General features: G+C 43.6%; 1 protein-coding gene across 16 annotated transcripts in view; it reads right to left on the bottom strand.

The window, feature by feature from the left end:
• Nucleotides 1-16,468, bottom strand: part of OBSCN (obscurin, cytoskeletal calmodulin and titin-interacting RhoGEF) — a 511,999-nt gene that overhangs the window by 277,487 nt on the left and 218,044 nt on the right. For 15 of the 16 annotated variants that reach the window (XM_068235137.1, XM_068235143.1, XM_068235140.1 and 12 more), the window contains 3 exons: nucleotides 9,940-10,206; nucleotides 7,614-7,880; nucleotides 5,320-5,580 (listed from right to left, as the gene is read on the bottom strand). In XM_068235137.1, the coding sequence (XP_068091238.1) occupies nucleotides 5,320-5,580; nucleotides 7,614-7,880; nucleotides 9,940-10,206 (795 nt within the window). The remainder of the gene's footprint in view (nucleotides 1-5,319; nucleotides 5,581-7,613; nucleotides 7,881-9,939; nucleotides 10,207-16,468) is intronic. The other variant, XM_068235152.1, reaches the window with a different exon arrangement.

Below are 16,468 nucleotides of genomic sequence, written 5' to 3'. Positions count from 1 at the left end.
TTAATGAGACAATATAATTTAAAGGATACCACAACTGACATGTGGCATAATGAGATAGACATGTGTATGTACAGTGCCTAGCACACAAATAACTATGCTGTGTTCCTTTTTTTCTTTCTCTGCCTGAAAGAGGTAAATATCAGGTATGTAAGTGGCTGACTCAGTCCTAACTCAGACAGGAAGTGACCACAGTGTGACCCTCACTGATAAGAATTTCCCCCTTTTTTATCTCTTTCTTGCTCTCAGAAGCCATTTTCTTCTAGGAAAGTGTTTTATAGTTGGAATTTCTTATCAGTGAAGGTCACACTGTAGTCACTTCCTGTCTGAGTCAGGACTGAGTCAGCCACTTACATACCTGATATTTACCTACTTCAGGCAGAGAAAGACAAAAAGGAACACAGCATAGTTATTTGTGTGCTAGGCACTGTACATACCCATGTCTATCTCATTATGCCACATGTCAGTTGTGGTATCCTTTAAAATCCACTATCAAGAAAATTGTAAAATTTAAAAGAAATGTAAGCACATTCAAATAAGTAGTACATTTCTCCCAGAGTAAAATGAGCCATACCCTACGTTTCCCCTATGTTGCTGTCACTTATAGTAGGTAGCAGAAATCTGATACATTTTGGAGTAGCCCATCTTCTCATGGGCGGTTTTCATAGTGTTCTTTATTTTCAAAAGCACTTAGGGAACGGCGGTTGCTCAGTCCAACTGCCAAAAAAGTGTGAAGCCACCAGGGAGGCTGGCCAGCATCTTTGTATAGATCCTTTTCATGGAGAGTATTTATAAAGAATAAAGGCCATGCTGAGAATCCCCCATGAGGAGATGGACTAGCCCAAAATCTGTTGGTTCTGTCAGATTTCAGCTACCTGCGCCTGTGCAGTAAAGCGGACCCGATCGGGCGCGACAATTTCCACCTGAACCCGAACAGAAAGCCGCTGCTGTGCCTGCCTTGGTTTTGCGGTAAGTAAATATTTACCTCTCCAGTGTTCGGGAACTTCAAGAGCTGGAGCGGAGGGACGGAGGAGGCCAGGGAAGTCTCATTAGGAGTCTTACCCTTCCCGAGGTAAGTACCCCCTTTATGCTGTTGCTTATTTTTTTTTTAGAGCAGAGAGGAAATCCTGAGTTTAGGTCCTCTTAAGTATCAAGAGAGTATTTTCTATGAGTGTGAAGATGAGCTGCTGTGAGCAGAACAGTACTTGACCCCGCAGAGTATTGAATCTATGGTCGTCCTGCGTAGCATTAGTTAAATGTTCTTATCCCGGTGGTGGCAATGCAAATACATGGCTGCCTTCTTAAATATTTTGGCAATTTATTCCTCTGTGTGGGGGTTGATTCATAAACCTTACTTATTTTTCACCTTAATTGTAAAGGCAGCCATACATCTAGCGATAATGGGCAGATTCGACCAAGAGACAAATCTCTCTCTGATCAAATCTGATTAGAGAGAGATCTGTCGGCTGCCCATACAGCACAGGCCAATTCCCGATCAGTTTCATGCTGAAATTAAAGCGGAACTGTAGAGAGAAAATAAACACATTGTTTCACTTACCTGGGGCTTCCCCAAGCCCCCAGCAGCCATCCTGTCCCGCGCCGCTTTTCGACGAGCCTCTGTTCTCCCGTCGCCAGTTACTTTTGGTTTCGCTGCCGGGCCACTGCGCCTGCGCGGCTCTGGCCACGCGTATCCTTTCTTCACGTTCTCCACCATTGCAGAGTGGAGCGTGAAGAAAGGATACGCTTGGCAGGGCTGCGCTGGCATCGACTTACAAGTCAAAGCACGGGACCAAGCGGCGGCGGGGGAACGGAGGCTAGGGCAGGAGCGGCGCGGGACAGGACAGCTGCTGGAGGCTTGGAGAAGCCCCAGGTAAGTGAAACAATGTGTTTATTTTCTTTCTACAGTTCCGCTTTAATAAGGAATCGGCCTTTGCTGTGCCTCCCTAATGTAAATGTCCCCCGTGACCAGTGTAAAGTATACATTACCTGTCCGCGGCCTGCGCTTGTCCCCCGCTGGCTTCTGAGATTCCTCCTCTGCATACACATGCGACCAACGTGGTTTCCTAGTAAGGTGTGACGTCACACATGCGCCTTTAGTAGGAAACCACGTGGGGCGCATGTGTATGCAGAGGAGGAATCCTGGAAGTGACGTCACATATGCTTCCTTACTAGGAAACCACGTGAGGCGTGCGTGTATGGAGAAAGGGAATGTGCCCGGAGCCAGCGGAGGGACAAGTGCAGGCCGCGGACAGGTAATGTATACTTGCACTGGGCACCAGGGGGACATTTCACATTAAGGGGGACAGCAACGGGGGTTTCATCGCGAAATTGCACACAGTTCCTGCTGCGCACCCGATCTAGCAAGTCGGCCCAACATCTTGCAGCATGCGCGATCGACAATGCGACCAATTTTCGTCCCAAAATTGGTTGCATTGTCGGTTGGGCACGCACTTAGCGGAACAGATTTTCATCCAATTCCATTATATTATATAATCGAATTGGATGGTCGAATGGCTGCCAAGTCGCCTGATGTATGACCACCTTAAGGAGAGCTAACATATGAACACACTTGAAGAGATAATTCATGTGATAAAGAGATAAGGAGAGATAAATCATGGTATAAAAAGGACAACTGTAATGAGAGGTATTTGGAGGCTGACATATTTATTTCCTTTTAAGCAATACCAGTTGCCTGGCTATCCTGCTGATCCTCTGCCTCTAATACTTTTAGCCATAGCCCCTGAACAAGCATGCAGCAGATGAGGTGTTTCTGACTAGAGTTGGGCCGAACCTCCGATTTTAGGTTCGCGAACCGGGTTCGCGTTAAAGTTCGCGAACCGCAATAGACTTCAATGGGAATGCGAACTTTGAAAGAAAAAAAATTATGCTGGCCACAAAAGTGATGGAAAAGATGTTTCAAGGGGTCTAACACCTGGAGGGGGGCATGGCGGAGTGGGATACACGCCAAAAGTCCCCGGGAAAAATCTGGATTTGACGCAAAGCAGCGTTTTAAGGGCAGAAATCATATTGAATGCTAAATGACAGGCCTAAAGTGCTTTAAAACATGTTGCATGTGTATACATCAATCAGGTAGTGTAATTAAGGTACTGCTTCACACTGACACACCAAACTGTTCACTGAACAGAACAGGTATGCAGTGGCGGGTTTACTGAACAGAACAGGTATGCAGTGGCGGGTTCACTGAACAGAACAGGTATGCAGTGGCGGGTTCACTGAACAGAACAGGTATGCAGTGGCGGGTTCACTGAACAGAACAGGTATGCAGTGGCGGGTTCACTGAACAGAACAGGTATGCAGTGGCGGGTTCACTGAACAGAACAGGTATACAGTGGCGGGTTCACTGAACAGAACAGGTATGCAGTGGCAGGTTCCCTGAACAGAACAGGTATACAGTGGCGGGTTCACTGAACAGAACAGGTATGCAGTGGCGGGTTCACTGAACAGAACAGGTATGCAGTAGCGGGTTCACTGAACAGTACAGGAATGCAGTGGCAGGTTCTCTGAACAGGTATGCAGTGGTGGGTTCACAGTACAGGTATGCAGTGGTGGGTTCACAGAACTGGTATGCAGTGGTGGGTTCACAGTACAGGAATGCAGTGGTGGGTTCACAGAACAGGTATGCAGCGGTGGGTTCACAGAACAGGTATGCAGTGGTGGGTTCACAGAACAGGTATGCATTGGTGGGTTCACAGTACAGGTATGCAGTGGTGGGTTCACAGAACAGGTATGCAGTGGTGGGTTCACAGTACAGGTATGCAGTGGTGGGTTCACAGAACAGGTATGCAGTGGTGGGTTCACAGAACAGGTATGCAGTGGTGGGTTCACAGAACAGGTATGCAGTGGTGGGTTCACAGTACAGGTATGCAGTGGTGGGTTCACAGAACAGGTATGCAGTGGTGGGTTCACAGAACAGGTATGCAGTGGTGGGTTCACAGAACAGGTATGCAGCCAGGGACAAGCTAAGCCTAACTAATCTTTCCCTATGAGAGAGAGTGTGCAGCAGCTCGCCCTACTCTCACTAATGCAGGCACACGAGTGACCGTAATGGTCGCCGCTGCCTGCCTTTTAGTAGGGGGGAGTGGCTCCAGGGGCTAGTGTAGCCTAATTGGCTACACTGTGCCTGCTGACTGTGATGTAGAGGGTCAAAGTTGACCCTCCATGGTGCATTATGGGGCGAACCGAACTTCCGCAAAGGTTCGCCTGCGGGACGCGAACGCGAACCACGGAAGTTCGCATGGAACCGTTCGCAGGCGAACCGTTCGGCCCAACTCTATTTCTGACACTATTGTCAGATCAGTCAAGATTAGCTGCATATTTCTGGTGTGATTCAGACACTCCTGCAGCCAAATAGACCAGCAGGGCTGCCAGGCAGGCTGCCAGGCAACTGGTATTGTTTAACAGGAAATAAATATGGCAGCCTCCATATACCTCTCACTACAGTTGTCCTTTAAGTCATTTAAGAATAGAGATGGTAGAAATGTTGATTTACGATTCCGTGGGAATTCCGTTTTCTGCCAACATGGATTACTGATTGTGCAGCATTCCGATTTCTGATGAGTCTTTTTTTTCATTCTCTGATTGTTGCAATGCTTAGGAGTTCTGTCATTGGGCTAAAAATACAGAATTTCAAAAATGGGGTATTTTCGCATGCTGATTTCTGATCTGAAATGTGGAAATTACTATTCCGTGGAATGCGAACGAGCATCCCTATTTAAAGAGAATCTGTACTCTAAAATTCTTACAATAAAAAGCATACCATTCTATTCATTATGTTCTCCTGGGCCCCTCTGTGCTGTTTCTGCCACTCCCTGCTGCAATCCTGGCTTGTAATTACCAGTTTTAGGCAGTGTTTACAAACAAAAGACATGGCTGCTAACAGCATGTGATAGGCTGAGAGTAGCTCAGTGTGTGAGACATACAGAGCTTGGAGGGGGCCTGGAGAGGGTGTGTGTATAGCTTCTATCCTATCACAAGCAGACCAGCACATTCCAGCCTGAGTGCCTGAGCCTGACAGGCCCGACAGAGGAGAGAAGATTAGATCATATAACAGAAATAACACAGTCACTGTGAAAATAGGAAAGGCTGCAGTAAGACAGAGCACATTAGAACAGGTATAGGAACTTATAGGATATAATAATCAAGGCTGAAAATTTTGTTACAGAGTCTCTTTAAGGAGAGCTAAATTGTGAGTTAATAAGTAAGGTGAGATAATTCAACAGAAAAGTTATGGGAATCAGCCGCCACGTGGCTTATCTTTGTTTTAATTGAGTGAATGGAATTAAAATCAATGACAAAACGTACCTTTCACAATTAGCGTGGCAGAGGTTCTCTTGCTTCGAGCAACGCATTCGTATTCCCCAGCATCCTCTGGCTCTAGATCGTGAATAAGGAGCTCCCGTACGGCGCCATCTTGTTTCATCTCATACTTGTGGTTGGCCTGTAGTTTCTCACCCCACTTTCTCCACTCCACGTTGGCCATTCTGGAGGAAACCTCACAACGGAGGCAAGCTGTTAAGCCTTCTTCAGCTTCCTCGTTCTGAAGATCCTTCACAAACTGGAGAACTAAAGCGTGACGAGAGAACAAAGCAGTAATAAGCATAAATAGACAAGCATTTACATAAATAAATTAGTAATAGTACTTTCAGTCCAACGGAAATGCTTTATGGTTTTGGTAGATGTTAAACCACCATGGTAGATGGGGTCCCCCAAAACTCCAAAATGTGACAAAAACTCAAAAACTCCTGGTGGATGGAGTTTTCCAAAACTCCAAGATGTCACCATGATGGATGGGGTCATTCGAAACTCAGACAGTCACCATGGTGGAAGTCTTCATCCATAACTGTTATGGCAGTGAGATTTCACCCCAGGAGACACCAGAGAGAGGATGAAATCTTCCAACTCTCCGTACACTGGTCTATTAAATATATATGTTACACTTTAAAGAGTAACTCCAATCACATTACTGGGGTAGTACTATGTTTAATGTAGCCACCCTAATACTCAACAGTCTGCTATTATTACAAACTAATAATGATTGTATGGTGCTTTCTTCCCCAGGGACTCAAAGCACTGCACATAAAAAATGTTCATTCTCACAGGCTCAGGAATACACATTTTAAAAAAAAATCTTTATGGTCTGATCCCACTTATGCAGTTGAGTCCGCTTCTGTCCATTTTGCAGCATCTGTAACATTAACGTGTAACTGAAAAGCGGACACAACTGTGTTAGTGGACCTTAGAGATGGATCCCTGTACTGACTGCGAGAATAAATTCTATGGAGTCAGGGCTGTGTGTGAGAAGCCCCAAGCACCATAGGTTTTTAAGATTATCCTGGGAACCATTACGTTACATTTGTTTGCAGAGCAGAGAGTGCACAAAGTGGTGATGATTTCTTGTCGTTTCTTCAGATATCTCGTACACAATTCAGGGCTTTGAAGGTCAGCAGTGGATCTTCCAGCTTACTGGCAAACCAGTGGAGAGTTTGCAGAATTGAGGTGAATTGTGAGCAGTGAGGAAAACTTGCCAAGAGTCAAGCTGTGGCATTCCGAACTAACTGTAGGAAGTGTAGGACTTTTTCTGGTGACTCTTTGAATAGGGAGAGCAGGAATCTAGGCAGATGGATACCAATGCATGAATTCGTTAAGGGAGGTCATTGGGTGGGATAAGGTCTTTGATTCTTACACAGTACAGGACGGGTCTTCTCTGTTATTTCCATGTGTCTAAAAAGCAAGATCCATAATGCATCACTTTGAGATAGTAGGCGGAGCCATGCAAAGCCTTTATTTTTGTATCGAGCCAGGCATGCATTCAGAGCCACTGTATATTGCACAGCTATCACTTTTACTTGCACAGCATCATGAAGCCAACCCACATACAGTATTTTTCCCTATTCAGTGCAAGCTTTGTATCATTCTGTATGTGGTGAGGCTTGGAGAAGCAGCAGTATGGGAGCTCATTTGAGTTATGGAGACACAAAGCAATTAAGACAATTAAGAGTATCTGTTGTGAACCAAAAGGGAAACCAAAAGTCCTGTCCTTAAAACACTAGAGTGCCATATTGACTTACTTTAATAAAGGTAATTTCAGATTAGGTCCACGTGTCCAAAGAAGCAAGATCCATGATGTATCAAATTGAGATAGCGGGCAAAGCCATGCATAGGATTATTTATGTTTGCCTTTTTAAGCCAGGCATGCATCCAGAGCTGAGAAATACTTGTCATGTGCTGTGAGAGTCATAATGTTGCTTTCCTTCATGGAGCAGGTCAGATAAACCACCTCTGGCTTTATCTAGGATCTCCTCAGAGTGTGTTTACAGAATAGTCTTGCAAGGATAGCTGTTTGCCGCTACAGTTCTCAAGAATGAGGGAGAAAATTTTGAAGCAGAGGAGGGGACTAAGGAGGACACGCCAATACAGTGGGATTGTTTCATTCTCCTTAAATCATGTCGAAGTTACCCTGCCCTCCGGGATGGCCAGTAGAACAGAAGCAATGATACCAATAACCATGGCCTCGGATCTATAGGTTTTAGAAACCAGTTGACTTACTTTTAATAAAATGTGTGTGCAGTTAATATGACTTATCAATTTTCACCCACCGTTAACTTTGAGATTGGCGGTGGTCTGGTTGTCTCCTGTATCACAAGTGTAATCTCCAGCATCTTCTCCTTCCACATCGAAGATTACCAACTCCACTGTGACTCCATCTTGTCTCATCTCATACTTGGCACAAGGGCAGAGGGCAATGGATCCCTTCCTCCATTCTACAGGGACGTTGGGCTTGGAAGTCTCACAGCGAAGCGTCACTGTGACTCCATCCTCTGCCACCGTATTCTTCAACGGTTTACTGAACGCAATGGGAAGGGCTACAAGAAAAGATGGCTGACAATAAGGAAAAGCGAAACGCAGCAGTTCAATGCTGAATGGCGCACAGAAACAGAGAATACTACAGGTGTAAAGACATTTAAACCCCAAATGGCCTCTTTTTACTCACCCACTAGGTTATCAATAATAGTGTAAGATCGTATGACAGCTCCAAAATATCTTAATTTAAGGGCACATGAAATCCATACAGTGAATGGATCCCTGAGAAAAAGTCTGCTCTGCCTGTTACAAGAAAGAAAAACCCCATAGCTGCATTCTCTGGGTTTTATAATTTGGTCCCAAGAGTACAATACAGAATCAGAAGTTACCGGCAGTGAAAACTACATTTCTAAAGTTTGAATTTTTCCAGAGACTGGACCAGATGCAATTAAACAGAGCAGGAGCATAACTGCAAAACTTTGATGGGGTTCCCTAAAGTTCACACCATTTACCTTGCCTACCCCTGGTGCCCCTTACAGCCTGGGGGACCAGCTTACAAGGGTCATAAAACAAGTGCAGACATCAAAATCATGACACTCATAACAAGTGTAGCCCCAAAAACACCCGATCTGAAGGATGGACCCCTTTATCAGCGGGCGTGAAGTAGTGGTTGGAGCCCCCTTACAGCTCTGGGTGCTCCCCTGTAGTTAGGTCCCTGAACCAGAATAGAACCAAGGGGTAGGATCCAGAGCATTCCTGTTGGTCAGTGAAGCCGTCAATCCCATTAAAGGACCAAAAAGGAGACCTGGAATGTCAAAGGGGAACGATTTCCACCTGACTTAGCAGTATTCTCTATATCGTTCTGCCTGGTGTAACTCAGGATCAATATAGCATTCTTTTCACTGAAAGTAACCTGATTTTATCTACTTTATCCTGATAAGCTCCATTTATATTGTTCAATTTTGCTTCAGAGTCCAGAGGTCCTGCCCCTGACTGCAAAAAATTAGGTTATGACTATGACTCCCAGGTCAGAGAAAAAAAAAGTAGAAACATCAACCATAGAGCTGGTGCCCTTTAATTAAAGCAGACTTGAACTTGACCTGTTTTAATCTAATTTTGATTGCTAATTAGGTAAAAACAGTTTTCAAACTAGTGTCCCCCTATTTGTATACAACAGTCTCCTTTCTTGAACCATGGGTGATGTCTTAATATTAGATATTCAACTTATTCAATACCGATATGTCCTGGAAAAGAAAGAGTTACAAAGAGGCAGAGACTAGGCAGGGCTGCTGCAGATGTAAATCTCCCAGCATGCACCTTGGTATGGATTTTCTTGTCTGTATATTTACATAATTAGAACTTAAATGGAATCACAACAACAAGACAATACACATCTGTACAGCACACCTTGTACTAAGTTCATACAGACAGGACAGGTGGTAAACATGGCAATGCTAAGATTCAGTAAGAGAGAGACAGAGAATCCTGCCCATTTCAGTTTAGAGGACCATAAAAAGTAAGAGGAGCCGGTAACGCGGTCAGTAACTGGTTACTATTGTAAAACTTCCTGGGAAGAAGGATTATTTGGCTGAGTTTGAAGATTTAGAGGGTTGAGTAACCAACTAGGAGATAAATCTAGATGAGAGAAGAAGCATGTGATAAATCTCATATCCAGGAGAGGAAGAGGTGATTAGGGTGGATTAGAGGAGAAGATCATTAGCAAAGCATAGGTTACGTGTAGGATGCTGACTGGAAATTAGTGCAGTTATCCATGGTGGAGCCAGATTGGAGAGAGCTCTGTAGGTGTTAGAGGCTGGATCATTATCTTTTGTTTGGTAGATACCAAGATGAGGTTATTGATAGGGAGGAGCAACACTTGAGAAACAAAGAGAGGTAAATAAGTTGTGAAGCAGAGTTTAGGATGGACTGGGAGGGGTCTCAGCTGGTTCATTGGCAAACCCCACAAGAGGAAGATACAATACCATGAGGACAGGCACTAGGATTTTAGTTGCTTCTTGTATTAGAAGGGAAAAGATTGCAGAGGTAATGCTTGCTTAATCTCCATCAGTTTGAACAAAGCAGTCTCCCCTTGTGGCCGGCATGGCCCTGATGGGATGTTACCTTTCACGGTTAGATAAGCCTTGGTCTCCTGGTCTCCAGAATCACAGCTATATTCTGCTGTGTCCTCCAGTTTCAGGTTATGGATTAGCAGTTCCCGGACTCTCTCCTTCTGCCGCATCTCATATTTTGCACCAGGCTGCAGCCCCAGTCCACCTCTTCTCCATTCCACCGCGGCACCAGGTTTGGAGACTTCACAGCTCAGGGTCACGGTTCCTTCCTCCTGGGCCTCAGCGTTCTGCAGTGGCCGACTGAAGGTTACTGGCAAAGCTGAGGACAGTATACAACATTCATATTTCAAATCAGAATTTTATTTTATTTTTTGGTTTTTTTGTTTTATTTGGTTTTTTTTTGCTTTTGTTTAGTAAAAAAAAAAAAAAAGATAGTGAGTTTAAAATATCACCAATAATTTGTATCTATTTATTTCTTTATGCCAGCTGGTGGGGCTTAAAACAATTCACTAGGTTTTAGGGCCTGTCTTCTAATCTCAGATTACAGTGCACAGCAGAATGGCTGAGGTGACAAATTTCTTCCCATCTTTTCTACTCAAGACAACAGTTAGTGCTGGCCTCAATTATCAGGACGCTTTGCAAAATTAGCATCAATGTTGCACGTTTAAAAAGTTTTCATTTGTAAAATAAAGTGATGATAATAGTTTAACCATTTTATCCACCACTACAGTATATTTACGTCCTCTGTGACTTCATCAAAGCCACGAGGACGTAGATATATGTCTTGTAGCAAAAGCAGTGCTGTGCAGGATTGGGCTTGCTCCTGTGCACACTTTTGGCACTATCTGATGCAGCACTAGCTGGTGAAAGGGAATAGAAGTTCCCTGAGCTAAGAGATGGATTTTTAAAATAAAAAATACTTTTATTTTCTTAGTTCATAGTTAAAAATACAGACTGTTGCATTATTTCAGAATCAAATATCTCCACCATAAACTGGGACAGGAACATAAGCTAAGTTTTGTGATAAACGGTAAGAATAGCCAAACAAAATTTGTGTTTTTTTTCTACAGTAACGCTTTTTATTTTTAAACTGGAATTGGTAAAACTGAGAAATATGTTTTTTCAATTTTTTTAATTTTTTCCCATCCCATTAAATTGCACGGAAAACAAAATTGTTCGAGGGAAAAAATACCGTACAATAAAGCCAAGTTTGTCTTGAAAAAAGCAAAACAAAAACAATATATATTTCATTTATGTGTCATAAGTAGGGATAAAGTTGTTGCTGATTAAATAAGGATATAGCTAAACTGTCAAAACTGCTCTGGTCCATAAGTGGAAAACAAGGTCTGGATGCGAAGTGGTTAAGTAATACACAGTAAAATGGTAGAAATTACTTTATTCATTAACCCCCTTGCCGGTCCAATTCTCGTGGCAATGGGGCAGAGCAGCATTTTTTTATTTTTTTTAAAATCATGTAGCTAGCCTAGCGCTATCCCCGCAGCCACTACGATCGCCTCCGGCGATCAGAGTAAGCAGGAAATCCCGCTCAGAACGGGATTTCCTGCTGGTCTTCCCCGGTCTCGCCATGGCGACGGGGCGGGATGATGTCACCGACGTCATGGACGTCGGGACGTCAGAGGGAATCCTAATCCACCCCTCAGCGCTGCCTGGCACTGATTGGCCAGGCTGCGCAGGGGTCTGGGGGGGGGGTGCGGCCGGTAGCGGCGAATCGGCGGGTAGCAGCGGCAATCGCGTACCACACGCAGCTAGCAAAGTGCTAGCTGCATGTAGTAAAAAAAAATTGCGAAAGAGCAATCCTCCTGCGCGTGTTACCCCGAGCTCAGCTCGGGATAACCGGCAAGGAGGTTAAAAACTAAGAAGTAAGTACATATGATAGTAACATTCCCCAATTCTAAAGCTCAGCTCGGGATAACCGGCAAGGAGGTTAAAAACTAAGAAGTAAGTACATATGATAGTAACATTCCCCAATTCTAAAGCACCTACTCCCTACCTCCAAGTAATTAGCAACCCTATTACCTCAGAATATTCTATGATCAACCCCGTATACTCAGCACTTATTTCAATCCCTTAAAGAGAAACTCCGACCAAGAATTTAACTTTATCCCAATCAGTAGCTGATACCCCCTTTTACATGAGAAATCTAGTGCATTTCACAAACAGACCATCAGGGGGCGCTGTATGACTGATATTGTGGTGAAACCCCTCCCACAAGAAGCTCTGAATACCGCGGTACTCTGGGCAAACTGTCACAATGTAACAATGTTCACAGACAGGAAATGGCTGTTTACAGCTGTCTGTAACAACCAGAACAGCTAGAAACAGCTACATAACCTGCCCACAGTAACAATGTCACCATGTAATACATGTCAGAATGTAAATCAGGGAGAGGAAAGATTTTACAATGAGCAAACACTGACTAAATCATTTATACATAATTATTGTACAAATGAAGCACTTTTTTATTACATTATTTTCACTGGAGTTCCTCTTTAAGCTCGCCCCCCTCCCCCCCACCCCCCTTTAACGCTCCCCCTCTTATGTTGTGGTTAATGTTGGTTTTCACTTTTCATTATTTGCATTGGGAATCAACTTCTTGAAATTGAGGTTCAATCTTTTAAACTAGGATAGAGACCCAATAATAAAGATAACCGATACCCTCTATCAGTTACCTCACAATACTGGACACAAATATCTCTCACCACTAGTCACAGTAGTATGTAATGCATACCTATACTCATTGCTACACTGTTGACAAAGATGTAATCCCTGGTGCCTTACCAGGGCAACTCCCAAGCAGCTGTGGAGAAATGTTATAACCAGGCTAGTCTAAGCAATATTAGTGAGGAGGTCACAGGCTTAGAGAGGGAAGATTTATTGAGGCCTAGAAATAGAGTAAAAAATAACAAGAGTTGTTTTACATTGTGGACTGTTATCTAATAAAATTAAAAGTATTGTGCAAAAATCCTGGTCTGTCTTGCAAAAAGATTCAGAATGTGAGACATTGTTTAAAGAGGAACTTCAGCCTAAACAAACATACTTTCATTAAGTTACATTACTTATGTTATTTAAAAAAGATAGGTAATATAATCTCTTACCCACCCTGTTTTAAAAGAACAGGCAAATGTTTGATTTCATGATGGCAACCATCTTTTTGGTTGCAATGAGGTGACAGGGAGTATGATACACAGTTCCAATTGTCCTGTGTCCTGATCACCCCTCCCAGTTGCTAAGCAACGTGCATAACAACATAGGAAATCCCATGATGCTCTGCACAGCATCAGGGAAAAAAGCCCGGGCTTTTTTTCTTTGATGGGTGGAGCTTAGATAAAAATACAGCAAAAAATGATGCTTTGGTAAGAAAAACAAAGTTCTGATGCTGTGAAACTGATAAAGAAACACCAAGCCTTTTCAGTTCTGCTGAGTAGATTTTTAGTCCGGAGGTTCACTTTAAGCTCCGGCTGGTGCGTCGCATATTGCCTAGTTACAAGGACACTCTCCGTCCTCTATACGAGGCGGGCGGGCGTCGTTGGCTGCCATGGAAACTGGGGGCGTGGCTGGTTGACGTAGGCGGAAGTGCCGCCGTGACGCGAGTATGAAGCTCACGCCGAGACGGCCCGCTCCCATCTTTCCCCCACTGCGGTGAACAAGCGCTAGACGCGCGAAACGGACGTCCGCAGCGGGATCTAGACCTGGCGCCCACCACACCCGCATCGCATCCCACCTGAACCAACTGACTTAACTGTAAGTGCCTCACTATCTTTTTGTCTCAATAAACAAATATTTGAATCGCAGTGCTGGCTATACCCCGCCTCCCTCTTTACATCACTTTAAGGACTTTCCTTATCGGAGAGGCAAGACGATTGCTAACTTCGTGTGCAAAAAGGGATCCTGATCGAACATGCTCATTCGTCGGTTGCAAAAAAGGTACCTCCCTTGTTATGCATGCAATTGTTGTTTCGATATTATTCACAGCGATGTCTTTTCCCACCCACATACTGGAGAAAAAAAATCTGATTAGAGGTTCTTACAATTGCAACAGTGATTTTGTTGTGTGTTGTCCATGTGGACTTTTTTATGTGGGAATGACCACTTGCAATGTGAAAGACTGCATTCAGGAACAAAACCGATCCATTGCAGATTGTCCATAAAGGCAGAATGTAGAGAGACATTTTTGTGAGGCCCAGTTAAAGAGAACCCAAGGCGGTTCGTGGGGGTGGGGGCAAATAGGACACAGAGGCATGTGCTCTGCCTCATGACATGCCTCTGTGTCTCCCCACCGCTGCTTTCTGCCCCCCCACCACTCCACTTTGGCCTACCCGACATTAGTGACATTATGTGTCGCTATTTCAGAGGTAAACAAGGGGGAGAGGGATTCCCTGCTCAAAACACCCACTAGGGGTGTTGCTGCAGGTTTTCCACAGCTGTCACTAGGCAGCTCTCTCTCCCTGGCCATGACCCCTGCCACTCCCCCACTGCTGTGAGAGATAGAGCTCTCCCCTTCCAGCGTCGTGACCCAGAGGTCATAAAAGTGAAAGTGGGCCAGAGCGGCTACCTGATTTTTTCATGTGATGAGCCCACCTCGTGTTCTCTTTAAAGACAGATCGTGTTGGACACCATGTTTTCTGAGACGAGGAGATAGGGAAAAATTGTTGCTTCGCAAAGAGGTGGAGTGGATAAAGAAGATGGATTGTGTGGGCCTGAGGGGCCTTAAAATGTAAAAAATGTAAGTTATAAATGCTTTATTTGATTTATTAAAGAATAATGTTTGTCTGTACGGTACGGGGAAGGTAGGAAGACCCTCTGTTTATTGCAGGGTAGACAGTTTCAGTAGTTCCTTGTATAAGAATTTTTTTCTAGGACTTAAATTGAATTTAATTTGCATGGACTTGAATTAAAAACAATAAAAAAAATTACATGATTTAAAAAAAATTACGTAAATAGTTACCTTTAGTTCCCTTACGGACTTTTTTAATAACTATGTCATGAGGGTATGTTACTGTTAATTTGGCAAAGTCTTGTAATAAGTGATATAGTATTAAAATTCACTAAATGGAAAAAATACACCTTTATTTCCAGATAAAATATTATCGCCATGCATTAGACTAGGGACACAATGTAAACGTTGTAATAACCGGGACAAATGGGCAAATACAAAGTGTGGATTTTATGGATCGAAGCACATTTTATTTTAAAACTATAATGGCTGAAATCTGAGAAATTATGATTTTTTTCCCCATTTTTTTCTTATTGTTCCCTTTACAATGCATAAACATACAATAATTCTTAGCATAAAGTACCACCCAAATAAAGCCTAAAGTCATTGGTGAATGAATGGGAGGAGTGCTGAATTGTGAAAATTGTTTTGATTTTTAAAGAGTAACTGTCGAACATAAAATCAAAAATCTTTATTTTTATCTGGTAAACAAGTAATAAGGATACTAATCAGGCAATCCAAAAGTTAAAATCTCTATTACTTTTCTTGTTGATAAATTATTATTCCCCAGTTTATATGACTCTTATTTGGTACACAGAAAATTTGGTACACAAAAGAGAAGTTGCAGGGCATGCTGGGTTGTCTTTTTTTGCTTCTCTACTTCCCCTCAGACTTATCTATTGCAGCCTGATTGGCTGAATCCTCTTTCCCTCCTGTTTTCCCCTCCCACACCTCTGTTCCTCTCTGATTGGCCAAAATTTCTCAGGCTGAAACAATGCACTTTCTATAGTGAAGGGCGGGCAAATCAGACAGAGGAGACTAAGGAGGATATTACATCACGACTGGCTTCAAAATAGCCACAGTAAATATGGAAACGGTCTAGAATAGGATTCTCTACTTTTCCTTTATAAAATTCACAGGAATCATAACGTGGACAGTACAATACATGTGTTATGTAAGTAGAGCAAGTATTTATCTACTTATATATTTGTTTTTTTTTCCTGAGATAGTATGGCTGACAGTTCCTCTTTAAGGGGAAAAAAACTGTGATCCTGAAGTGGTTAATTCATTCATGAATATGTTAATTGCACATTGGGTGTGGACTTCCTGCTGGAGGTTGTCCATATAAGGGATGGTATGAGTGGGTGGTGGTACACCTGAAGAAGGGTCAGCAGACTCATAACATGTAGTGTGTTGCAAGTGCTCAATAAAACAAACACAAGTTTGAAGCCCGTGGGGTGTCTTCTTTTAGGGCCCGTTTCCACTATCACGAATTTGCATGCGGTGCCCGCATGCGAATTCGCACAGCCAGTGCAAGTGGATGGGACTGTTTCCACTTGTGCGTTTTCCTGCACGTTTTTCTGTGCAGAAAAAATCTGCAGGGTAGGGCCCTCAGAATTCGCCTGCGTGTGGAATGCAGGCGAATCGCACGCAATGTATTTAATAGGGAAATCGCATGCGTTTTCCCCATGCGTTTTTTGCCGCGATTTCGCATGCGCTTTCGCATAGGTACCCATGTTAATTCACACAGGCAGTGACATGGTTAAAATTGCATCACCCTTACCTATGCGAAATCGCATGCGAAATCGTGGCAAAAAACGCATGCGGAATCGCACCCGCATTCGAT

Source organism: Hyperolius riggenbachi, chromosome 5, assembly GCF_040937935.1.
Source record: "Hyperolius riggenbachi isolate aHypRig1 chromosome 5, aHypRig1.pri, whole genome shotgun sequence".
Lineage (NCBI taxonomy): Eukaryota > Metazoa > Chordata > Amphibia > Anura > Hyperoliidae > Hyperolius > Hyperolius riggenbachi.
Note: the sequence above shows the minus strand (reverse complement) of the source record. Positions and strands in the feature narration are given on the sequence as shown.